The 24,227-nt window shown below is 36.6% G+C and overlaps 4 protein-coding genes across 6 annotated transcripts; 3 read left to right on the top strand and 1 right to left on the bottom strand.

Moving 5' to 3' along the window:
• The first annotated feature begins 3,511 nt into the window (after nucleotides 1–3,511).
• On the top strand, nucleotides 3,512–5,868 carry LOC149399872 (protein PIN-LIKES 7-like). The gene is made up of 10 exons (XM_089611328.1): nucleotides 3,512–3,897; nucleotides 4,021–4,100; nucleotides 4,173–4,303; nucleotides 4,381–4,502; nucleotides 4,602–4,781; nucleotides 4,879–4,980; nucleotides 5,089–5,189; nucleotides 5,264–5,316; nucleotides 5,408–5,593; nucleotides 5,680–5,868. Exons 1-10 carry the CDS (start codon nucleotides 3,763–3,765, stop codon nucleotides 5,802–5,804), a joined length of 1,215 nt encoding a protein of 404 aa, XP_089467454.1. The 5' UTR covers nucleotides 3,512–3,762; the 3' UTR covers nucleotides 5,805–5,868.
• Nucleotides 5,869–5,995: 127 nt separating this feature from the next.
• On the bottom strand, nucleotides 5,996–12,456 carry EMB2763 (ribonuclease II family protein). Its single transcript, XM_089611327.1, has 23 exons — nucleotides 12,242–12,456; nucleotides 11,832–12,136; nucleotides 11,701–11,756; nucleotides 11,399–11,521; nucleotides 11,168–11,298; nucleotides 10,826–11,066; nucleotides 10,419–10,578; nucleotides 10,038–10,278; nucleotides 9,737–9,893; nucleotides 9,529–9,597; nucleotides 9,244–9,369; nucleotides 9,058–9,110; nucleotides 8,633–8,739; nucleotides 8,405–8,459; nucleotides 8,205–8,304; nucleotides 7,916–8,027; nucleotides 7,710–7,830; nucleotides 7,562–7,621; nucleotides 7,380–7,485; nucleotides 7,195–7,290; nucleotides 6,642–6,723; nucleotides 6,481–6,546; nucleotides 5,996–6,383 (listed from the first exon to the last, which is right to left on the bottom strand). Exons 1-23 carry the CDS (start codon nucleotides 12,293–12,295, stop codon nucleotides 6,182–6,184), a joined length of 2,823 nt encoding a protein of 940 aa, XP_089467453.1. The 5' UTR covers nucleotides 12,296–12,456; the 3' UTR covers nucleotides 5,996–6,181.
• A 1,333-nt stretch (nucleotides 12,457–13,789) lies between these two features.
• IRE1A (Endoribonuclease/protein kinase IRE1-like protein) lies at nucleotides 13,790–17,979 on the top strand. 2 transcript variants are annotated; one of them, XM_089612877.1, is made up of 8 exons: nucleotides 13,790–13,961; nucleotides 14,118–14,200; nucleotides 14,286–14,505; nucleotides 15,015–16,327; nucleotides 16,599–16,771; nucleotides 17,028–17,274; nucleotides 17,347–17,650; nucleotides 17,752–17,979. In XM_089612877.1, exons 2-8 carry the CDS (start codon nucleotides 14,187–14,189, stop codon nucleotides 17,896–17,898), a joined length of 2,418 nt encoding a protein of 805 aa, XP_089469003.1. In that variant the 5' UTR covers nucleotides 13,790–13,961; nucleotides 14,118–14,186; the 3' UTR covers nucleotides 17,899–17,979. The 2 variants fall into 2 exon arrangements, with proteins under 2 accessions (XP_089469003.1, XP_089469002.1); XM_089612876.1 differs by having other exon boundaries at nucleotides 13,790–14,200.
• Nucleotides 17,980–19,904: 1,925 nt separating this feature from the next.
• LOC149399869 (uncharacterized) lies at nucleotides 19,905–24,194 on the top strand. 2 transcript variants are annotated; one of them, XM_089613418.1, is made up of 4 exons: nucleotides 19,905–20,123; nucleotides 22,013–23,314; nucleotides 23,428–23,634; nucleotides 23,918–24,194. In XM_089613418.1, the coding sequence occupies exons 2-4, from the start codon at nucleotides 22,049–22,051 to the stop codon at nucleotides 24,170–24,172; spliced, it is 1,728 nt and encodes a 575-aa protein (XP_089469544.1). In that variant the 5' UTR covers nucleotides 19,905–20,123; nucleotides 22,013–22,048; the 3' UTR covers nucleotides 24,173–24,194. The 2 variants fall into 2 exon arrangements, with proteins under 2 accessions (XP_089469544.1, XP_089469543.1); XM_089613417.1 differs by having other exon boundaries at nucleotides 21,974–23,314.
• Nucleotides 24,195–24,227: the final 33 nt, after the last annotated feature.

Raw genomic sequence — 24,227 nt, 5'->3', positions numbered from 1 at the left:
CAATTATATCTATATTACTGTCGGGGACAGAGACAATAAAAGTTCAGCAGAGGCTTAAGCCCCTTCTCAAAATTTTATTTTTTTACACTTTTAATCAATTTCTTTTTTATCATGTTTTTACTTTGAAAATTTACAAATTAGTTTCTCTATGTTTTTTTTTTTACTTTATCTCCCCTTAAGTCCTTAAGTTTAGAGTCTAGCTCCGTCTCCGAGGATAAAAAAATTAGAGGTGTAAAACTAAATTTAAATAAAATGAGTGTCTAAAAAAGCAATGACATACATGTCCTACCACAAAAATTAAATTGGTACAAATACAAATCACATTCAAATGAACTATTATTGTGTCACACACGCCAACAACGATGTCCGCTTAATTTTATAATAATCTATCATGTGTTTAATTTACACTTGCATATTATTTTATATGCATATTCTGTCATTGGTGTAAAAGAGAGTCGTCTAATCATAACTCCGAAGTGTCTTTGATATATTATAATAGCCAGGGGTAGCGCTCTCTGAGACGCTAATAACTATTGGGAGATCTTTTTGACTTCAGAAAGAAAAATATGACACGTTCTTTGCAAATTGCAACAAATTATCATAATAACTGATCAACCCACTCGGTGAAGCTAATTCAAACTCTTAGTCCCACATAAGTTACTCCAAAACCACTCACGTCAATTTTTTGCTTGCATTATTTGCACAATTATACACGGAAAAGACCTTTATTCTTAATTTCATTATATTTTTCTTATACTTGTGGTTGTGGTTGTGGTTGTGGTTATGGATATATACACGACTTCTTGTTATGCAGAACAAAATATAATTACGTCCGAGTTGTTGAATGTACATTTATTTATGTCAATTATATCATTATTATTTTGATTAAATAAAAATTAGCTATCCTTTAATAATTTGTATAGAAGTTATAATGAGAGGTTTTGAGGTACACTTTTAGTTCATTATTTCTTTTTATTATGCTATAACATGATTTTTTGTATTATCATTTGCTAGCGTTATGTTTATGAGAAAATATATCTGCTACATAAAGTATGTTATTTTCCTCTCAATGTCATTTCAATAATTACCGAAATGACGGATTCAACCAGATTATTCTTATTATCATTAATAGTTATTATTAGATCCGCCTGATCAAATAAGGTAGGTGCTCAAAGACATAAATAACAAATAAATACAAAGCCTCAATAATAGATTGCTAAGAATAAGATACATCACACCTCATGGGATGGGACCATATTTGTTCAAAGCACCAATGTATATATATATTAACGCTTATTTTATATAGCAGCCAAATCCAAAATCAATATCTAATTCCTCGAGATCTTTTGAGATAGGTTCGAATTGGCCGTTTTTCGAGATTGGTTGATTTTAAGGTTCAGAATAAACTTGTGACCAATACCTAGTCAGATGTCTCGACTTTAGCTCAATCGACATGTTAACCTTGTCCAAGTCGCGGACGATCAAATTATAGAACGATCGTGGACGATCGATTTAGAGAACGATAAGAGTTTTGATGCACTTAACATATTAACCTTATTTTATATAGCAATCAAAACCAAAACCAATACCTAGTTCCCCGAGATCTTTTGAGATAGGTTCGATTAGGCCATTCCTCGAGATCTGTTGATTTTAAGGTCTAGAATAAACCTGTGACCAATACCTAGTCAGATGTCTCGACTTTAGCTCAATCAACATATTAACCTTGTCCAAGTCGCGGACGATCGACTTATAGAACGATGAGAGTTTTGATGCACTTAACGATATTATTATAGCTTGTGAACGTGGAATTTAATCGTCATGGGAAGCTAATTACTCTAGCCAAGTCTATGTGAAAAATTACATTTTTATCCTCGTATATGTGGAAAATTGGAGATTTTTTCCCATAACATTTTGCGAAACCACGCATCATAGACGTACAGTTGTTTTTTTTTTTTTTTGATCCCTTAGACGTACAGTTGTTAATTGTATGTTTTTTTTAATATCTATTTTTTGCATCATATACCTTATATACATAATTAACAATCAAATATATTAGACACCAATGCATAACTTACAAATATAATATTAAAATTCACTATATAGTAAAAAAAAATTATATTTTTTAGAATGAAACTCACACCCTAAAAAAACCGTGTACATATGAAGTACTGTCAACTAAATTAAACATTTGCAATTGGTGGGAAACGTCAGTGTAATATCAAGTGGCAGAGCTGTAAAAAAAAAAATTTAAAAAAAAAGTCCGGAGAGCTTTGTCTTGTATGAAATAATGTAATATAAAAAATTAACGTTTGTTTAATATTCCCACAATTATTTTCAGTTACAAAGGCTTTTAATTATGATTGTCAAATCTTACCAAATGTCGAGACTGTATCCGAGTGAGTCATACCAATTTGTCATATTCTTCGTTGGATTTAATAGATAAATGTGAGCACATGCACTATGTCATTGGTGTAATAAGTGAGTCGATCATAATTACGATGTGTCACTACTTATTGTTTCAACTTGTCTTTGATGATCTAAAACCTGTGGTTGCGCTCTCTGAGACGCCAATAATGTGGGAAGTCTTTTTCACAAACCAAATAAAAAGAGACACGTTAACAAAACAAAAAAAACTAGTATGATGATTGATCGACCCTCTTTCTCAAGCTAATTCATACTTTAAGTCCCGCATTTGTTACCGTAATCTGTGGCCACTCTTGTCAATTTTTTCGCTTACCTGTACCATGAATTATTTGCACAATTATATGACCGGACCCGGAAAAGATTATTCTTTTCATTTTAATTTATTTTTCGTATGCTTGTGGAGCTCATTTCTGAAAAAGAAACTTTTGTCTTGTTGCCCCACCATATTACACACACACACTATATATATATATACACGACTTCTTCTTATGCAGAACAAAATGTAATTAATATACAATTTTAAATCTCAATCAAAGTGGATGTATGTATCTTCATTTGCTTACTTTCCGACAAATTACCCTCACTAATTATGTCTTTATTGTTTTAATAATTTTTTTCACCCTATATACTGGTTAAAGAGAAGTTTCTACCTTTTTTCCCTTTTCCTTGTAAGTATTCTATAAGTAATTAGGAACATGATTTTTTCTTCGTTAGCACCCTATTTAACTTATGCAAATAATGATATATATAGATATATATATATATATATATATATATATAACATGTACGAACAGTATAATATACAATAAAAATATATGTAACAAACCAATATATTTTATATAAAACAATAATAATGAGATTCTTATGAGGTGGTAATCTGAAAGTTACCTATATCAAATATTAAGATTACCTCATTTTAATATAATCATATTTTCGGAAATCTTTTTTTAATATTAAGTCAAACCAAATAAAATATTCTAAAGATGCCCGAAAATATTATTATTACAATAACTACCTAAATGACGGACTCCACCATATTTTTAAGAGCTCAAAGACAAAAACAAAAAATAAATACAAACATCAATAATACATATCAGAAAAGACACCTCACACCTCATGTGACCAAATTTGTACTAAGCAGCCATATATACACACTTACTTTTATGAAGTAATCAAAACCAAAACCATAACAATAAGAGAATATATCTGAGAAGCTGATGCAAATAAGCTGTATATAGAGCATAGAACAACATCACAGCTGTAGAAGAAGAAGAAGAAGAAGAAGAAGAAGAAGATTGTATTGTTGTAGTGAATAAATATATACATATATTTAGGACAATGGGTTTTTGGACGCTGTTTGAAGTGGCATCTATGCCAGTCTTACAAGTTCTCATTGTCTGTATTTTGGGAGCTTTCTTGGCAACTTCGTATTGTAATCTTCTGCCCAATGATGCACGAAAATCCTTGAACAAGGTATGAAAAAACTAGCCTTTATAGCAACAAAAAGAAAGAAAGAAAATTTCCTCTAGATATGATCACCTTATAAACATGTACATTTTGAGCAATGAACATTGAGCGTGGCATGAAAACCCGCAGATTGTGTTCGTGATCTTCACTCCGTCGCTGATGTTCGCCAGCCTGGCCAAGACTGTCACACTTGATGACATCATTTCATGGTACTAGAAAATTGCCCTCTTCTCTTAATGTGGGGTTTGGTGGTGAATCTTTTGTTTCTTCTTATTAATCAGGTGGTTTATGCCGATTAACGTTGGACTTACGTTCTTGATCGGGGGCGTAGTTGGATGGATCTTAGTGAAGATAATGAGGCCGAAGCCTCATTCTCATCTCGAAGGACTAATCATCGCGACTTGTTCTTCAGGTAATTAGAGACTTGAAGTGTAAAGTTGTTATGTTCTGTTTTCTGTTTCACTGTGACTAACGAATCAATATGAATAGGAAACTTGGGAAATCTGCTTCTGATATTAGTCCCAGCGGTTTGCAACCAAGACGGAAGTCCGTTTGGCGAGAGCCAAATCTGCAGCCCTCTCGGCCTCTCTTACGCTTCATACTCTATGGCGGTATGAAGAAGAAACTTCGATCTTCGTCCACTCCGATCTCGGCTCTTTTGATCATCGCGACCTCAAGTTCTTGTTATTTTGTTTCCTTTGTTGAAACAGCTTGGTGGTCTTTTCATTTGGACGTACACATATCAGCTCATTCGAACTTCGTCCGTGAGGTTCAAAGCGCTCGTTGAATCACCCGATCTCGAGGTCATCAAGACGGACCCGAGTGACGATGTGGAGTCTGATCTCCAAGCCCGCCTTCTCGAGGGGAAAGAGCACGAGCATGCTTCTTCTGTAAGAACAATCTCTGACATGTCCTTTTTTTTTCTTTTTTTTTTTTCTTTTTTTTTTTTTCTGGTTCATTAACGAAGCTCTTCTGTATCTTCTTCAGATTGTGGTGGTTGCCAAAGAAGCGGAGGGAAAATCGTCATCATTCTGGAAAATACTCGAGCAGATAAGGGACGAGTTATTCGCACCCCCCACAATAGCTGCAGTGAGTGTTTCCTCTACCAAAAATATCGAATAAATAAATAAAATCGGAGTAAAACTCTGAAGCCTGCAAAGGTTTAAGCATTTACATATTTTGGTACATGTTGGTTAGATATTCGGATTCATTTTCGGGGCTGTCACGTGGCTGAGAAACTTGATTGTCGGAGAAGCTGCCCCGCTTCGTGTCGTCCAGGACTCCATCAAGTTGCTCGGGTAGCTCTTGAAAACCTTTCATAATAATTAATAAAAATAAAAACAAAGACTTGACTGTGCGTAATTATTCTCAGGGACGGAACGATTCCTTGCATCACACTTATACTCGGAGGCAACCTCACACAGGGTAAACAAAAATTAGAAAATGCAAAGTAGTTGGTGTTTAAAGGAATTTTCAAATTCTGTTCGATTATTTTTTTTTTTTTTTTTAACTGCAGGCCTAAAATCCTCGAAGATCAAGATGCCAGTGGTGATTGGCGTGATCCTAGTCCGGTACTTGATACTACCATGCATTGGCATGGGAGTTGTCAAACTTGCTGCTCGGCTCGGTTTTCTTGCCCCGGATCCTTTGTTCCAGTTCGTCCTGATGCTTCAGTACGCACTCCCACCAGCCATGAACATCGGTCCGGTTCTCACTTTTCCAATACACACAAGTGTGTCTCAACAATGCTAAAGATTATATAGCTGATGAGAAACAACATAAATGCAGGTACAATGACACAACTATTTGACGTGGGTCAAGACGAGTGTTCGGTCCTCTTCCTGTGGACGTACATCGTTGCAGCTCCAGCGCTCACCATTTGGTGCACCATCTTCATGACCAACTTGTCCTGAACTCAGCCTCCACAAACCCAAAATTGAGAGATTCATATATAAAAGGAATATATATATATATATATATATATATATATATATATATATATATATATATATATATATGTGGTATTGTGAGCCTCGCTCTATATATGATTTTTGTTTCTGTTAGTATATTTTTTTGTTTTTTGTATTTTTTTTTTCAATGTCATAAGGCAATGATAAAGTTTTGAAATAGCTTATAATTTTAGTAAATATATGTTTGTTTTTCCTCACGCCTCAGAACTTAAAGCTCTGTGTAACAACTTGAAAACAAAACAAAAATGCTCTAGATCCTAATCCATTAAAACCCCGATTGAAAACAATGACGATAGAAGAGAAAAAATCGCTGCAAAATCCTAGACGAGTGTGAGCTGGAGTTTGGGGCGGTTGGGCTGCGGCTCGACGACCTCCAAATGAATGCTAACGCTCTGCAGAACCCTAAAAGCATGACTTCCATCTTTCTTTTTTAATAATTGTTGCTGCTCGTCCACCACCCATTCTCCTCCGCTGCCCTTGTCACCTTTTTGGGTGACGTACACAGGCCCTTCTATCCCAAACCTATGTGTATACAAAAACAGAATATTAAAAGTGTAATTTAAAATAATTAAATAAAAAATTAACAAGACTTGAGCTGAATTTCGGGTTTTTGACATACTTGGGAACGAATACGATGAATCCGTTGGATCTTATCTTCACTATTCTTGCCTCTGCATCTGTCGGCCTGTATCAGCAAAAAATAACTTAAAGACACTTGATTGAACGTATAGATGGATATCGAGAGAGGAGAGTGGGAAAGTAGATAATATTGCTAAATACCGTTTTCTGAAATAGATGACTGTGTGGAGCTCTACTGAGGCACGGCTAGCCATCTGTGCATTCCTATGCCGGAAATTTAAATCTGAAGCAAAATAAGCCATTTTGGAGTCAAGATACAGTATGTTGAGCTTTGAAAGATATACGATGGCTCAAACTAGTAAGATTGTGAGACTTTAGAGATGAGTTTATGCTACTTATCATTGTCATAAAAATGTATACTATTTGGCATCCATGGCCCCTATATTATTCGAGCGATGACACAATTAACCCCCCCTCCTTTATTTCTTGGCAGTTTCCTCAATGAACTTGTACTTTTTGGCAATTTCTAACAAATTAGTAAAAATTGATTTTCGAACATTTGAGCTCATAAATTACCATATTAAAAATAAAAACTCTCAAGATACTGCCAAAAGTATACAAGTGAGAGGAAGTTTGCCAAGAAAAAATAGAAAAGAGTCGAAGTTTCACCACCTACTTAGTATAGGAGCCATATGTACCCAATAACCCAGACTAAATATTATAGCAATAAAGTGTAGGGGAATATATTCCATACTGTCAGCAATACTAGTGAGTTGATGCTTGTCTTGGAATATGATTGGCAACGAGCATATCCCCAGCGAAGCGGCAAGCAATCTATGTACGAAGACATCTAACAGAGGGAAAAAAAAGGAAGTTTTTACCTCATTTTAAATCATGACAAAGGTCAACAGAACAATGCAAGAATTGTTGGTGCCAAACCTGCATATCTTCTAATAGGAGATGTAAAATGCGTATATAGCTCTGACGCAAGACCGTAATGAAGATATTCTGGACGGCTGAGATCTCCGCTACAGAAGTAAACCGCCTAACATAAAACGAAGGTTAGGAAATTCATCATGAAATGTGGCTTTATTAAGAAACTAAATCACCCATTCAAATACCTGTGTCATACACCTCGTAGCCAGTATACGAATCAACTTATTAAAGTATGGATCAGGACCCTGAAAAACAGAACACAAAATAATTCAGTAAAAAGGAAGTATTTTATGCCGAGGCATGAATTACATGATTAGATAATATGTGACATACGACAGCACGATCGAGTGAATCAGCAAGTGCTTTTGACGAAGAAACATCCAAGTCGAGATCAACTGCAGCAGCTGTACGCATCAAAGGCTCGAGCATCTCTTTAGTTGGGACCGGATGGCGCCTGTGAACGAACCCCAGCAAGAGAAAATCTTATCATTAAACGACACAAATGGCGCCACGTGAAATCCGCAAAAGAAACAAATCACCTTAATAAAGAACACGTAGCGAAATGATCGAGTATTTTTTCTGCGACTGAAACATTCGCAGCAAGCATGAACTCCTCGACCATTTGGTTCGCTTCCCGAATCTGATACATGCCTGCAAAACAGAACTTAGGAATGAGAAACACTCATCTTAAAAAAAAGTTATAAATGATTCTTGATAATATTTTTTTTTTTCAGAAGATGCACCAAGTATCATTAAAATCTGCTACAGTGACCTGATGAAAGGCTAAAACTTGCAGAATGAATTTCATCCATAATTCATACAACTAACCGATATCAAGTGGGTCATGTGTCTCGGTGTCAATTTGAAATTTGACTTCTGCAGAAGCAAGTGTTAAGGCTCCTCTCTCAATACGTCGCAATCTCATTATCTGCAGCGTAAACACAAAATCCAGGCTTATAAAAGTTCAGAAAGGTGCAATTAAACTTACTTCTCTCTCGAATGACAGTCTCAGGCTTAAAAGGCAGTACCTTTGCTAACATATTCATGTTCCTCAAATCTTTAGTCACAGAATCCATCAATCGACTGCAAATGATATGAAATTCAATCAGGAATCTTCAATATAACAGTGAATCAAACAGCAATTTATTTAGAGGGATAATTTTTGAACGCCTCTCATTCTCATCACTATTGACCCCGAACACCTAAAGATTAATCATCTGTACTTGTGTCAACAAAATAGGAAAAAAAATGATCACCTATCATCCATCCTTGCCTGGGCCTCAACATAAGATAATGCTGCACAAGATTTTATCACACTCTTCGTATATTTAGTTGAAATAATCTGTGCTTCAGGAGTCATTTCCTGAAATCATCAGAGAAATTGCATGAAGGAATTTTCTTAGACATTCAAGATCTCATAAACTTTCTGGATATCTGTCAGATTAAATGCTTACTTATAACACAAACGATCAACAAACAAATGAGTCCATCGTAACCCTAGAATCTAGATCACACTATCTCGAACAAGTACAGATGGATATCTAATACCAGAAGAGATATTCATAGGTATGCGAAGACTTCAAAGTTTCAACAAAGGAAAAGAAGAATAAAAAAATACTCAATGAATAGCTCCTATGGAAAATAAAATAAGTGTTCAGGATGACAAGGTGAAGTGGTATACCCATATGACAGAAAAAGCAAGCCTCTCCACATCAGCTCGAAGAGAACATATATCTGCAATATAAATGTCCATGCATGTAAGTCTTAGGATTAGAAAGTAACTTACCATTTCAAGGTCAGTCCATACACATTTTTATAGCAAAATGCAGCTACGAATTGAACAAAATGAGACTGCATAAAATCTTACCTTCGGTGAGAGGTTTAGGAAGCATGTCAATCCTTCTATCAACAAGGTAGACCGATGTGCCCCTTCTTGCAGCCTCTTCATCAAGTGGGGTATTCGGGTGCACAAAGTTTGTTACATCAGCAATATCTATTGAATATAGTCAAAGATCCAATAATACAGGATAGCTTTTATCATTTTGTATAATCTTCTAAAAGTCTAATGTGGAGTCTATGGGGACTTCTATAAATGGCATTAAAAAATAAAAATAAAAATAATAAAAGATAACACCACCAGGTTTAAGGATACGCACACCAACTTCAAAATTTCCATTTGGAAGAGCTGTACAATGCAGTGCGTCATCAATATCCTTACATCCTACACAAGACAAAAGCAATATCTCAATAACCATCTTGATGTACATACTGCACTCCAATAGACATTTAAAAAATGAAAATTTATGAAAAAATAGAAATCAAGTTCCGAAAACTCTCGAATAGACATTCATGCTGCATACCAGGAGGATCCACACTGAAGACTTGCAGATTCCGTAGATCCTGACGAATAGGATTCGACAGATCTTCAGGAGACACTGACCATGGTAGAGGTGGCAAACAAGCAAGAATTTGCGAAGAAAATGGCCGTGTATTTATATCATTTTCAATCAAGACAACCTGGAAATTTCACAAACGTAAGTCGGATGGTTTTTTGACTACCCTCATCTAACTCTGATCCGGTATACATATATAAAACAAGCAGTCTTGTTTGGGGTAGAAAAATAACGGCTATTAATAACAAGTGCAGATATTAGCATATACCTCAGTTTCCGTATCTCTGTCACCGATCAGTCCTATGGTTCGCACGTAATGCCCGGACGGGAACCGAGATTGACAGTCCCAAGAATCAACAGCTACAACAATCCTCTTATCCAAAAGATTCTCCAACTGTCTAGTTTGGATTCGAATTTTGGGAGTTCTGCAATCTTTAGAGACAAACAAGGCATGGGCAATTCCGCCACTCCCTGCAGGCATAGGCATGGGTTCCAAAGATCCACAATAACTGCATGAATCGTTGTTGTGCCCAGAAAAGTCAGCAATGGTTTCACAGGCCCCAAACTCAAATAATTGATTCAACACTAAAATGGTCGGCAACTAAATTCTCAAAAACCAAAAGCGTAAAAGATCTTTATGAAAACTCACGAATGCCAGTTCCTCTTTATAACACCAACGACGCGGCCAGAGGGACGAGGTGAGGCAACATTAGCTTCTCCAGAAGAGCCTTGAACGCGAGAAGTAGTTCTAGGAGCATCATCAGCACTGCCCGGAACTAGGTGAACGCCTTCTTCTTCATCATCAGCATCTTCAAGAAAAAGAAGGAAAAATTCAAATTTCACTAACTACATAGTCGTTGAAGAGAAAGAGAGAGCAAATTACAGTGTTTGGGCTTAAAAAAAAAAATCATCAATGTTTTCACTTCACACCAAAGAAGGATTTCTTATTTTCCGAATTTTATTTCCCTGCATATGTCCTTTACACAGATGTGTGCTATACTTTGCACCTTTCAGGCTCAAAAACCACATTATCAAGTAAACGTTTTTTTTTTTTACCTTCATCCACTATCGACAAGGATTTCTCTTCATGCCATTGCTCTTTAGGAAGAAGTTCCACAGCCACAATATCGCCATCAAAAGCTCTATTCATATTAGAACGCCCATAAATTATTATTTCATCCCCAATACTTTCACTTCCAACATATGCTTCAAATGGGTTGTAACGATTGACTCGGAGTTTTCCTTGATGGTATATACCGCGGGTCAAGCCAGCAGTGATCTCGGACATAGGCTTATGCTAAAAGAAAGAGTGGGAGAGATACAAAAACCATCACGATAAACTCTCAAACCAAAACTACATGAAGGACAGTAAATTCGATAACGGTATAAAAAAACAACCTCTGCGTAGACGACCTTCCTCTTCGACGGTCTCAAATCTTCAACATCATCCATGGTCACGTCCTCAGAAGCAGGCTGAACGAGCAGGTCGAGCAAATCGGTTCGACCCATTGACTTTACGTACGATTCAACTGAAAACATGAAATACACCAAGTTTGTCTTTCTTCGTGTCATAATCACCCAAGACTAACTAGCAAGGCTCACATATTATAAAAAATAGCTTTAACATACTTGTCTCAGCAGCAATGCCATCTTCTAAAGCCTTCCTCTTATTCTCTCTGTCATTGGTTATGAGCAGAACTCTCGCCGCATCGCCAAGATGAGTTTGGTACCATTGTGCAGCCTTTCGAATTGCTGTCGAAAAAGAAAGAAAACAAATTAGTCTCAAATTTTAAGCCAATGAAAATTCTAAAATAATGAGCAACTATTACAACATGAAATTGACTTTGCCAATCACAGTATCACTATCAAATGGAAAATATATGAACCTAAAAATAGATATTTCCAAAAATCACGCCAAAACCTAAACAAACCTCTATCGTTGCGGTCGTTTTTACTCTCACCCTCCATTTGCTTAATATAAGTATCTCTGGGAAGACGACGAAGAAAAATAAAGATTAGAGAGAGACAGAGAGAGCATAATCATTCGTTCAATTGAACATACTTGTGATGTTCGTTGGAGAAGACGAAGAAGCTCCTGGAAGGATTAGCGGAGAGAGCTCGGAGGCGATTGTAGACAGAAATGTTCTTGTTCTTAGCCTCCTCAAGGACGATCGAGAGAAGCACGACTCTGTCCATGGCTGGGTTCTCGAGCAGGTCAATCTGGCGGAGAACGACATTGGTGTCGAGAACGATAATCGGCGACGGAGAAGGGTCGAGCGAGAAGCGAGCATCTTTGGAGTCGCAGCATAGCGTACAGAAGGAAGCTCCGCAGTGGATGTCGTCTCTGAGGTAGTGTTCTCTGACGACCTGGTAATAGTGATACACATATTGTATGTATATATGCGAATGAGTGTCTGTATGTGTGTGTTAACGATTAGGGCTTTTTGATTGAAGAGGAAGCGAAGATCTTACCTTTGTGACCCTGCCACCTCTGGACTTCTTCACGAAGGACTTGCTGTGCAACATCTTTTTCTTCTTTCTTCTTTTTGTTTCTTGATTTTCTCTGCTGTTTTGCTGTACCTGTGTGTGCGCTCTTTGTATTTGTCTAATGGTGGCGCTAAAAAGATAGTTCTCTCTCTCTCTCTCTCTCTCTCTCTCTCTCTCCCCGTAGGTTGGTTTGTAATTTTTTTTTTTTTTTTTTTTTTTACTATTTTCAATTCAAGGTGGTTTGTTAATTAGAATTTGATCTTTTTAATTCACCCACATACTCTATAATATATCCAAAAAAAAAGTAATGTTTAATTTTTGCGCCTCTAAGCGATGCTACAAGTGGATTAAGAACTCACTCGGTTCTAATTTATTTGACAATATTCATGTCTATTCGGCTTCTCAAGCCTATAAAATCCTTATATATCTTAAAAAAAAAATCAATGTAATTGAACAAGTACAAGATATCAATGATAATTTACACGGTTAAATTTAATAGAATGTATATTCATTTCCTCTTCTCTTTGTTGATAAGTTTCATTAATCTTATTAACAAATCAATGTCTTTGGTTCGTGAACTTACAATTGTCAGTGATGGCTCTCTTTGTTTATATGTGCCATCATTGCATAGCATAAGGTAAGCTACCTGATTTAATTTATCAAGTAATGTCATTTTATTTTAGGAACTTTATCTTCAATCAAGATTTTTTAACGATACAAGGTGGATTCTTACTCGAGTAGATAGTCAAAGGAATGATTGTCATGATTTCAGGGACTATATCATAGACTGATGAAGAAATAAACTAGGAAGATGTATGGAGAAGTAAAAGTAAATTCATGATTTTTTTCATTTTTCATTAACTATCGCATTTTTTTTTATTTTCGGATTATGGACACAGAAACACGATCATCGCAACTTCAAATAGTTTAAAAATATGCTAAGATAATAGTCTTCAATATCGTCCAAAATATTTCATATCTGCTCAAAAAAATAATTTAAAATCCCAAATAACCCTTATATCAACGTAAAAATTGAAAAGAATAATTGATTTCTTAAATTAAGGAAATAATTCAACTAATTACTATTAAATGAATCAATTGAGCATTTAATTTTAAATTCAAATATTAAAGCCAATTTTAAATATTAAAACCCTAAATAAGATAAACAAAAACTAAAAATATCTTAAACATTGCCCACGCATCCGTATGTGGCTACTTTCTAAAAAAATTGAGATATTGGCTATTTAAGAATTGTTATTTTTCAAGTGACTTAGTTGTTCATAAAATTATATTATAGCTGAAATAAATTATATTATTAATAATAAAATTAATTTATGCGTAATAATAAATAAAGTTAAATTAATCCAAAATAGTAAACAAGTTTTTTTTAATTATAAAAATCAAGAAAAATGAAAAAATGACAGTTTATAATTAAAAAAATTATTTTTGTGATAAAAAATTTAAACATACTATTTTCACGATAAATTACAAAAATAAATAAATATGGGTACTAGAATCTATTTCCACAATTTATTTGAGCAAAGGAAAAAAAAAATTATAACCAAATTTAAAAATAAAATAAAGAAGGAAGGATGAAAGGAGGAGCAAAGAAAAGCAGCTATTCAAAGGAGAAGAAGAACGTTAAAGCTTGGAATGTTTTGAGAAGAGAAGAGAAAGCGAACAAAACAGAGATACAGAGTCAGAGGTATCCTCGACGAAATGATTGATATTTGATTTTTTTTTCTTCTTCTTCTTCTTCTGCGCTTCGATTTCGATGAAACGTCATCGCTGGGGCTCTGAGCTCTTACTGCCAATTCTGTTAACGATCCTGTTGGTCGGGCATCCAATCGCGGCGTTTCAGAGGTTGCAACCTATCGAAGATGACTTCCATGGCTTACAACGGTCTCCTAAATCTCCAGGCCGATCTCTCATGTCTCTTTCACCGTAAGTCATCTCAAACTAAATATGTGTATAATATATACATATCTTTGATTTGTATATAAGTGATTGAGCGGCTGAAATTGAACAGGGAAGGAAGTACGGCGTTTGTGGCTGGGCTTGACGGAATGGTTCATTTGGTGGATAACAATTCGAAGAGAGTGATTTGGTCGTTCTCTTCAGGACCGCCGATCTATTCCGCTTATCAACGCCAACAAACTTCTTCTTCTTCTTCTTCTTCTCCATCTTTTTATATTGACTGTGGAGATGATTGGGCGTTGTATGTGCATTATGGCAACAATGGTACTCTGGTATGGTTCACTCGGTATCATTTCTATTTTTCTTTCAACAGAAAATTTGTAGTTTTGGCTGGGATATAAACAAAAAGAAATTGGAAGGAAGTGTGGGAGTAATTGAGAAGAGTCATGTTCAGAATTTTAGAGAAATATTTGATGGGAAACAAAATTTAGAATAGAGATTTAGAGAAAATATTAGCGAGACTCAGTCCATTTAAGAGGAAAATGGAATATAACATTAAACCTCTAAAATTCAAACTATTATAAAATTTGTGAATTTCAAATTTCTCATTGATAAAATTTTACTTTCAATCAATATCATAGCTTCTTGATTTCAACAACTGACCATGACATTGAAATGTCCTTCAGATAAATGTTAGTCCTGAGAAACACATGAAACTGACTTTTTATTTTGGCGTCAGAGTTCTTAGTTACACATGTATCGACTCAAGTCGCTTAATTTATTTGAAATAATTTTATTTTACAACTTTCGCCTTTTTATTTATCAATTATTGTGGTTGTAGAAACTATCTCAGTCCATTGAAGAGTTCTTAGAAACTACGCCGTACCTATCAGAAGACGGAGCAGTCACGCTCGGGTCTAAGAAGACCACGGTTTTCGAGGTTGATCCTAAGTTCGGGAGGCTTATTCGCAGCTATGAGTCGTCTGATTCCTCGTCCGAGTTGGAAGGTTCCGAAGATGAGAGTAAAGTAGGGTTAATCCAATCCGATTCAAACAAAAGAATCCCCTCCAAGCTTCGTCTTAAAATCATGAGGACTGATTATATGCTGAAGTCATTTGTACCTGATTCAGACACGGTATCGTGGAATATGACAGTTTCCGAGATCGGGGTTGCTTTACTTTGTCAAGGTACCGACAAAGATATCGCTTTGCCATTGCCGTGTCAGTCGAAAGCATTTGTCTTCCGTCACAAGAGTCGCATGCTATTAGAATCGGCTATTCTTGATGAAAATACGATGCTTCCCATGCCTTCTCCGGATGTGATGCTTCCATCTGAATCGAAATCGGACTTTATTCAGCAGAGAAAAAGAGATAAAATTCTACCTTTGCCATCTCTAGTGCACAAACCAAATCTACCGAATGAGCAATACGGTAGAGATCAACAACACAGGCACTATGTGTCGGGCATTTGGTTTGGTTGGTCAATTGCACTGACTGTTGGTGTTTGCATTGGTATTGTTATCCATCATCGCTTTGCTATGTTGATCAAAGGAAAGGTTCTACCAAATGGGCAGCCTAGAGATTCTGATTCGAAAGTTTCGTCTTCAAAAAGAAAGAAAAACAGAAAATCGAATAAGAGTAGTGAGTCTCTTGATCTTTCTAAGGGCGATGAAAAAATAATTTTAGACCTGAATAAACTCGCTGATTGTGGTGTTGATGGGCGGAAGGTCGGTAAACTAGTCGTGTCAGATGTAGAAATTGCAAAAGGGAGCAACGGTACTGTTGTCCTCGAGGGATTCCATGACGGTCGCCCAGTCGCTGTAAAGCGTCTCGTCCAAGCTCACCATGACGTGGCTTTAAAAGAAATCCAAAATCTTATCGCATCTGATTATCATCCAAACATTGTGAGATGGTTTGGGGTCGAGTATGATAAAGATTTTGTTTATGTTTCTTTGGAGCGTTGTATGGGCTCCTTAGAAAATTTGATTCAGATTTTTTCAGATTCTTATCAAGCCCGAACACCTGAAATATATCACACCATGACAACCTCAGTTGAGCATAAAGTCCGGTTGGAATCGATGAAGAATATCATGCCAAGTGCTTCCTTGTGGAAAGAAAATGGCCGTCCTTCGCGTCTATTACTAAAATTGATGAGGTATTTTAAGAGATTATGCAATAAAGTCCCAATGTTTCTTTTATTAAAAAAAAAAAAAAAGAGATTATGCTATAATTTTTTGTCGTACAAATGATAATTTCCGGTGGTGATCAATTGAATATGAACAAGGCATTGGCTATTACCAACTATCAACTATAATATGGTTTTGAAATAAGTATAACTAAGTTCATGTTCATCTTTGGAAATCTGGTATTTTTTTTTTTTCAATTGAATGGTCAGTGTCTTATAACATTTTATACTTGTTTTAAAGGGATATTGTTTCTGGCCTTGTGCATTTACATCAACTGGGTATAATCCATCGGGACCTAAAGCCTCAAAATGTTTTGATAACCAAGGAAACATCTCTCTGCGCAAAGCTTTCTGACATGGGCATAAGCAAACGTCTTCATGGTGATATGTCTTCTTTGGGTCAACAAGTTACTGGCAAGTACCTTCCGCATAATGTACTTATATTTTTAAAAGTCAAAATCAATGCTTTCTCAATTGGCTAGTTTACTAGTCAATTCTAGAATAGCATAATCTAATTAAAATTCAGTAGTGTTATTTTGAAGGCTATCACATAATATAATGAGATCTTAGAAACCCCATTTAAGATTACAAATTGATATGATAACTAGAAATGTATATTGTGTTTTTGCAATATTCCATTAGGCCTAATGAGTTTGACTTATATATGTAGGTTGTGGAAGTTCGGGTTGGCAATCACCTGAACAACTTCTTCACGGGCGGCAAACACGAGCGATAGATTTGTTTAGCCTCGGTTGTGTTCTGTTCTACTGCGTTACTGGTGGTAGACACCCATTTGGTGATTGTCTTGAGCGTGATTTGAATGTCACGAAGAACCGTGTTGATCTCTTCTTGGTGGAGTGCATACCAGAAGCTTTTGATCTTATTTATCGTTTGCTGAATCCCGACCCTGAATTGAGGTTAGATGTCCTGGTCCCGACTTGTTGACATAATTTTGGTGATAGAACACGAAATAATACTGATCATTGTAGGCCCAAAGCCTTGGAGGTGTTGTGCCACCCTCTATTTTGGGATTCGGAGACGAGGCTCTCCTTCCTCCGAGATGCCAGTGACAGGGTAGAACTTGAAAATAGAGAGAACGGCTCGGGACTTTTGAATGCGCTAGAAAGTACTGCGTCTGTAGCCATGGGTTCGAAATGGAACGAAAAGATGGAACCTGCATTTCTAGCGGATATTGGTCAGTATAGGCGCTATAAGTTCGATAGTGTCCGGGATTTGTTACGTGTTATGAGAAACAAACTAAGCCATTACAGAGAACTTCCAAAAGAAGTCCAGGTTAGATTTTTTTTTGTGTTGTTAAATGTGATCACAAGTTAAGTCAATAGGCGTATTAGCTACTATGCAACAATATTGAGTGGTTTTGGTTTATATTTCAGGAGCTAATAGGAGCTGTACCTAATGGATTTGATGGATATTTCGCAAGTAGATTTCCAAGACTGTTCATAGAAGTATACAAAGTTATAACTATATACTGTAAAGAAGAAAAATGCTTTCGAAAATATTACTACAGTAATATAGAGTAAGCTTTTACGATGGAAGGCAGTTGATACTTTGTAACTTTGTATGCTCGATTATTATGCTAATTTACCAGTAACTTCTCTTCATTGTATGTGCATATTATATATGTTCTCAAGAAAATAATGTTACCCTGGGATTGAAATGTTGATATGAATGAGGCAACTCTAGCAAAACAACATGATTACAATGACCCGAGTCCTTTTTCATTATTGTCTCTACATTCTTTTTCGCACAACATTAATTGTCCTTATTGTCTATGCGTATAAGAACCGAGCTTGCAGTATTACACCATAATTACAACGTTCTCGTAACTTGATTGAAATAGTCCAGTAGCTTCTCCCTCCAGCGGAACGCAAGTGTTTAGAGAACTGTCACATAAAGCGAGGCCAATCCAGAGGAAGAGCCCCCAAAAGTTCTTGACCCCGACCAGTGTACAAGGATCCCAATCATTTTTAGTATATATTAAGGTTCAGATTATGATAAGTATGATAGGCTCAAGTGTTGTATTTGTTGCGTACCCTCAACATTGCCAAGAAAGTCGCTGTTTTTTTTGTATCATAGTTAATTTACAAATTATTTTTTTATTATGCATGATGTTTACACCTATATAAAGTTCAATTTATATAGGTGTAAACATCTATTTTCACCTATTCTATGACCTCCACAATGATTTTGGACCAAAATCAAATAAGTTCAATTTAATCCTAAACTATGACTATCTATTTTCTTTAAGTACAAAAATACCCTCAATTTTATTAACAATGCCAAACCTGTCGGTTTATTGACATTGATGTCAATAAACTGTCAGGTTTATTGACATCAATGTCAATAAACTATCTGGTTTATTGACATCAATGTCAATAAACCGGCAGGTTTGACATTGTTATCAATAAACTAGCTACTGTCAACGACCCCGACAACACCAAACACATGTTATCAAAATTGGGAAACAACAACTTTGTTTAAAAAAAAAAATTGGGCACCAAGAGTTAGAGATGCATTTTTAGTAACATAATTAACATCTCAACAACATAACCACGCTCGGCTTTGACCCATCGGCGCTGGGATGGGAAACGCGAGGACTTCTACGCACCACCGGGGGCGATTTCTCAGGCGAGGGTTTGGGTTTCTTGGCGGGGGATTTCTTTGTTTGGGTTCATCTTTCTTTAAGTCGTTGAATTTCTGTGGTTTTTGAAGTTAAGAAACAAAGAAAAAACGATTCTTGCGATTCTGGAAAATTTTGAAAGTTTCTGGAAATTTCTGGGTTTTCGTTGAAGATTTATTGACATTGATGTCAATAAAAATGCATATTTATTGACATCAACGTCAATAAATCTTCAACGAAAACCCAGAAATTTTCAGAAACTTTTCAAAATTATCCAGAATCCCGATAATCTTTTTTCTTTGTTTTTTAACTTTAAAAACCACATAAATTCTACGCGGAATCCATGGCGGGCTGTTTCGGCGGACACTTCGAGGTCGCCGCCGCCGGGATGGCCATGGGCTGCTCTCCGGCGGCCACGGACTGCTCTCCGGCGGCCATGACCGTCGTTCCCAGGAGCTTCAGCGTCGGAGATGGGAGAAGATGAAGGTTTGGGGATAGAGCTGTTCATAATGAATGAACAAAATGCTTAAAAAAAACATTCATGGATGAGAGAAATGGGGTTTTTTGGATGCAGAGAGAGAGAGAGGATGTGGATTGTTTAAAAAAAAAAAAAAAAAAAACTGACTAGAGGGATAAGAAATGAAAAGAGGAAAAATAAAGAATAAGGTTAAAAACGTAATTTAATCAAATGGGTAGTCATAGATTTGGATTAATTTAGACATATTGGATTTTGGTCCAAAATTAGTGTGGAGGTCATAGTTTAGGAATAATCCCTTGCTATACGTCAAGACCAGAAGCAAAGCCCAAAATAAATTTAAATAGAAGCCCAACTGTATATTCAGAAAAAAAAAAAAAAGCCCAAATGTTAAGTAAAAAAGCAACGTTATCTATTAAGTAAAAGCAACGTGTTATTTTTTTTTATTTACCATTTAAGGGTATCGTTTTTTTAATCGAAAGAAGAGAGAGAAAATGGAGAGAGTGTGAAAGAAATGCGACTAGAAAGAAAGAAAAAATGCCGAAGAAGATCATCTTGAACTGAACGTAAAAAAAAAAAAAAAAAAAAAAAAAAAAAAAAAAAAAAAAAAGAAGAAGATGGTCACAAAGAGAGACAGCAATTGTACTTAGGTAAAGCTTCAATATATTTTTTTCTTAGGCTTCTAACCCGGTTTTTGGATTTGGTGGTGATTTATTATTTTTAGATGTTTTTCGACTGAAAGTCGTGTTAAACTTTGGTTATGTGTTTAGTTGTGTTCATCTGATTTCTATTTATTAGTTTGTTTCAAATTTTTCATTTTAAAATTGGGGGTTTTGATATGTTAGTGTTCGAATCCTGAATATGTGAATTTCGGGTTTTTTTTTTATTTCATTTTATTTTTAATCTGTTTTATAACACCTGTTTCTCTTCTTTATTCAATTTACATTTTTTCACTATTACTTGATCTATCTGCATTTTCTGGTAAGGAGTCTTTTTTTTTTTTAATTCTTTTTTAGTTCGATTTTTTTTTTTTTTTGAAGAAATTTAAGTTGGATTTTTTTTTTCCTAATTCATACTGGCTTTTCTCGATTTTTAAGGAACAAATTTTAGGGTTTTAAATAATGAGACGGTTAAAATGTTTTGATTTGGTGATGATTTGTTGTTCTTGAGTGTTTTCAAATTAAGTACTATGACCGGCCAAAAATAGAGCGAAAGAAAAATAAGGTAACAAAATATTGTTTTTTTCCATAATTATCTGTATTGCAGTCTTTAGAAATCTTTCTCTGAATTAAACACCTGCTACTCGAGAACACTTAAACAGGTTTTTTCTTCGTTTTCTTGTTACATGAGTTCTCGGCCATTTGTTTTCGAAGCCATTTTTTCTTACTCATTGAAACGGTCAAAGGTATCATTTCATAAAATGCAATTAAGTCTTTAATTTTCGGTAAATATCGTTGTTTTGGAATGGTTTAGTATCACTGTGTGTTCTTGCAATCTTTATTAGTGCATTATCGAAGTTTTAGAGTGTATTTATTCTGGAATGAACACTTTTTTGGTAATGAAAAAGTCTTGTGGTGGTTGGAGGAATAATTTTTATTTATTTATACAGTAATATAGTTCAATTAAAAATTGCAATATTCATAGTTTTTAGTTTATTATCGTGGTCACAGATTTGTTCAATAAGTTCTGAAAATGAATGAATATATTTGTACAGTTTACAACATATTAATCAACTATGATTTTGATTAGAATTACCTGGAAATAGTAAAACAGAGACGAACGATTGATTCTGAAACATTAATATTAGTATTTTCAAACCAATTTCGATGTGTGTTCTAAAAAGATTTTTCAGACAATTTATTTGATTAAATCTGTAATTTTACCATCTCTTTTAGCAAAAAATTATTCTTAAATTTTGATTTTGTAAATGAAAGAGTAGGTTTATTTTATGTGTTTTTGTTGGAAGATAAAAAAGAAACATCAAGCTTCCTCGCCTTTTTGTGAGCAAAGCGACACTTCAAATTATGATTTACCTGATGCTTTAAATTATCTTTTCACATGTTAGAAGATCAGAGGAATAGCGAGGTCCTGTGATACTGAACTCGTATATTTATAATACTAGCAAGGACTTTACTAAAAAAAACTCGAGAAATATCTGGATAGATTTTCAAGTGATAAAGCTTCTTTAGACATCGAGATAGGCCTCCGATGGAAGTGCCTGTAATTTTGTTGATGTTTGAGTTCATTTTCGCGTGATTTTTTGTTTTTGTTTTTATATAAACAAAATGGAAAAACAATTTTATTGTACTGTAAATATAACGACCAAATTCTACTGTAATAGAAACAGTAAAATGAATCCGAATGAATAGTACATTCGGTGCTCTTAAATATGTCAATTCCTCAACTATGAATAAGTTTGGGCTTAAAAACCAAAAACTAAACCCCAAAATCAATTTCAACACCTATACTCGAGGCATTTATTTTACTTTCTTTGCTGCAGATGTTATACTTGTAAAAAAAAGCTTACAAACACGGGAAGGAAAGCGCCGCAGAAGGAGAAGGAGAGAAGGAAGAGATGGGTAGCAACAGCGATGACCGGCTATGTGATCTCCCAGAAGATGTCATCCACAAAATCATGTCGTTTCTCTCTCCACTCGAAGTCGCTCGCTTACGCGTCCTCTCGAAACGACTGTCGTTGCTGTGGCTCTCCGTGCCCAACCTAACACTGGATTGCACCGACCCGGACTGGCTCCACCACCAGGATGCCTTCTTCACCCACGCGCGCACCACCCTCCTCCGCCGGCGCGTGGACCCCACTCTCCGGAGCCTGAGCCTCCGCTTCTTCACCGACGAGGAAACAAGCCACGACGACGACGACGATTGGGTGGCGGCGCCGCTGATGGAGTTGGCCTCCGATCTCGCTGTGGCCCACCTCTCCGTGCACCTCAAAATCCACCGCCGGCCGAGGATATCGATGGCCACGTATTGGGGATTGGAGTTCTCTTCGCCGTGGCTGGGCTCTGTGAAGCTGACCGGCGTCGTCTTGCCCATCCGAGAGTTCCTCGTGACTTGCCCTCTCCTCCGCCACTTCCACCTCCACTCCTGCGGCAGCGGCTATGGCCAGACCGCCATCCGATTCTCACGCGCCGCCAAGCTCATCGAGAGCGTCTCAGTCATCAAATGCAGGGATATCGAGAGCATCAGCGTCGACCACGACAGCCCCGCGGGTCTCCTAGAGTTCTCGTACGTCGGCGGTAACGAGTACGGCGGGGCCAGAGTAGACATCTTCAACGCCGCGTCGCAGGAGTCTCTGAAGGTGTTGGAGATGAGCCGGTCGAGGATAGTGACCGGAGATTGGCTCCGGGAACAAGTCTCGAAGCTCGTCTCGCTCGAGAAGCTGGGTTTGAGATCCTGCCACGAACTTCACAGTGTATTTATCGGCAACCCTAAGCTCAAGCACTTGGTGCTGGACAGCACCGAGGGGTCGCGCCGGGTGGTGCTCCAAGTGGCGGTCCCGGGGCTCGAATCATTGTCGGTCAAGTGTAGGTGGCATGAACTGAAGATCGACATCGACACGTGTAGGAGCCTCAGAAGGGTGGAGATCGTGGAAGCGGTCGCAGGGACGACGCGGATGATCGAGGCACTGATCTCAAACCCTTTTCTCGAGAGCCTCACGCTCCGACATTTCGACTTCGACGGAAGCTTGGTTTCCTCGCAGAGATGTCACCGTACTCTCACGAACGCCGAGCTTCCCGCTGCGATGGTCGCTAAGGAAGAACTCTGGGATCTTCTCTGTGCTTTTGGTCGATGCAACACTCTCACTTTAGCACTTGGGATGCAGGTACCATCATAGCAAATCCTTTAAAAGTAGTGCAAAAGAAAATGAGAATCGTTGTGCATAATATACTTTAAAGACCAATTGCCCCTAAAAACATGCTTGTGTTTTGTTTAAAGGAGGAGAATTGTATGTACCCAGACATCACGAGAGAGGCGTTGAATCCTCCGCTAGATGAAGTCAAGGAGCTTAACATAACAAATCTACTCGAACCAGAAGATAGTGAGAGAATGGTTGAATTGGTGGACAGTTTGCTTTGGCTCTCTCCTCGTCTTCACACTCTCTCCATTATCGATTATATGTGCAGAACCATCTTCAGGATTAAGGTTTGTTTACGATTTCTCTTTTTTTGTTCATCAGCAATATAACACTCTTTGTTGATCTATGGTTGATTAGTATATACAATATGTCCCTCGTTTGGTGTTGTCTAATCACGTTTATTACGCATTTATTGGTCGAGTTCTCGATTTCCCATCGACTATGCTTAGCCTCTACATACGCTTCTCTATCAAGAGCCCTTACCCTCACCTAGAATTCTAACAATACTTGATACATAATATATTATTTGATGATTATTACATATAATTTAATACACTTTTAATTTTGCAGTTTCATCGCCACAGCACTCAGCAGGATGACTTTGAACGGAAATGTTGCTCAAGCGCTCAGATGAAATGTTGGAGACATGACTTGACTGAAGTTGTGATAGAGAATTTTGAGGATTACTATGACCGAGAAAGACTGCACAAATATGTTGTGGAAAATGTCAACATCAAAGTTACAATGGCTTTCCCTGAAAACGTAAATAAAAAGGATTTCAGGTATAGGTACTTGCCGGAAATGCAAGATAGGATATTTATTTGAATTTGTTGGGTTTTTTCTCCAATGCCGTTTCAATTAAAATGAGGGAGAAATCAGT

Source organism: Urtica dioica, chromosome 4, assembly GCF_054948205.1.
Source record: "Urtica dioica subsp. dioica isolate 48M chromosome 4, U.dioica_male_clone48M_v1_H2, whole genome shotgun sequence".
Classification (NCBI taxonomy): domain Eukaryota; kingdom Viridiplantae; phylum Streptophyta; class Magnoliopsida; order Rosales; family Urticaceae; genus Urtica; species Urtica dioica.
The sequence above is the reverse complement of the archived record's forward strand: the minus strand, read 5'-3'. Positions and strand labels throughout refer to the sequence as shown.

Excerpts from the sequence above, each read along its gene's own strand:
- LOC149399872 (XM_089611328.1), top strand. The coding sequence starts at position 3,763 with ATGGGTTTTTGGACGCTGTTTGAAGTGGCATCTATGCCAGTCTTACAA. Across the intron at positions 4,503-4,601 it reads ACGCTTCATACTCTATGGCG|CTTGGTGGTCTTTTCATTTG; the intron begins GTATGAAGAAGA and ends TTGTTGAAACAG. Across the intron at positions 5,594-5,679 it reads CCCACCAGCCATGAACATCG|GTACAATGACACAACTATTT; the intron begins GTCCGGTTCTCA and ends ACATAAATGCAG.
- EMB2763 (XM_089611327.1), bottom strand. The coding sequence starts at position 12,295 with ATGTTGCACAGCAAGTCCTTCGTGAAGAAGTCCAGAGGTGGCAGGGTC. Across the intron at positions 11,299-11,398 it reads TGGCATTGCTGCTGAGACAA|TTGAATCGTACGTAAAGTCA; the intron begins GTATGTTAAAGC and ends TCATGTTTTCAG. Across the intron at positions 9,370-9,528 it reads AAATTTTGAAGTTGGTGTGC|ATATTGCTGATGTAACAAAC; the intron begins GTATCCTTAAAC and ends TATATTCAATAG.
- IRE1A (XM_089612876.1), top strand. The coding sequence starts at position 14,031 with ATGAAACGTCATCGCTGGGGCTCTGAGCTCTTACTGCCAATTCTGTTA. Across the intron at positions 14,201-14,285 it reads TCTCTCATGTCTCTTTCACC|GGAAGGAAGTACGGCGTTTG; the intron begins GTAAGTCATCTC and ends GAAATTGAACAG. Across the intron at positions 14,506-15,014 it reads ATGGCAACAATGGTACTCTG|AAACTATCTCAGTCCATTGA; the intron begins GTATGGTTCACT and ends TTGTGGTTGTAG.
- LOC149399869 (XM_089613418.1), top strand. The coding sequence starts at position 22,049 with ATGGGTAGCAACAGCGATGACCGGCTATGTGATCTCCCAGAAGATGTC. Across the intron at positions 23,315-23,427 it reads CTTTAGCACTTGGGATGCAG|GAGGAGAATTGTATGTACCC; the intron begins GTACCATCATAG and ends TTTTGTTTAAAG. Across the intron at positions 23,635-23,917 it reads GAACCATCTTCAGGATTAAG|TTTCATCGCCACAGCACTCA; the intron begins GTTTGTTTACGA and ends TTAATTTTGCAG.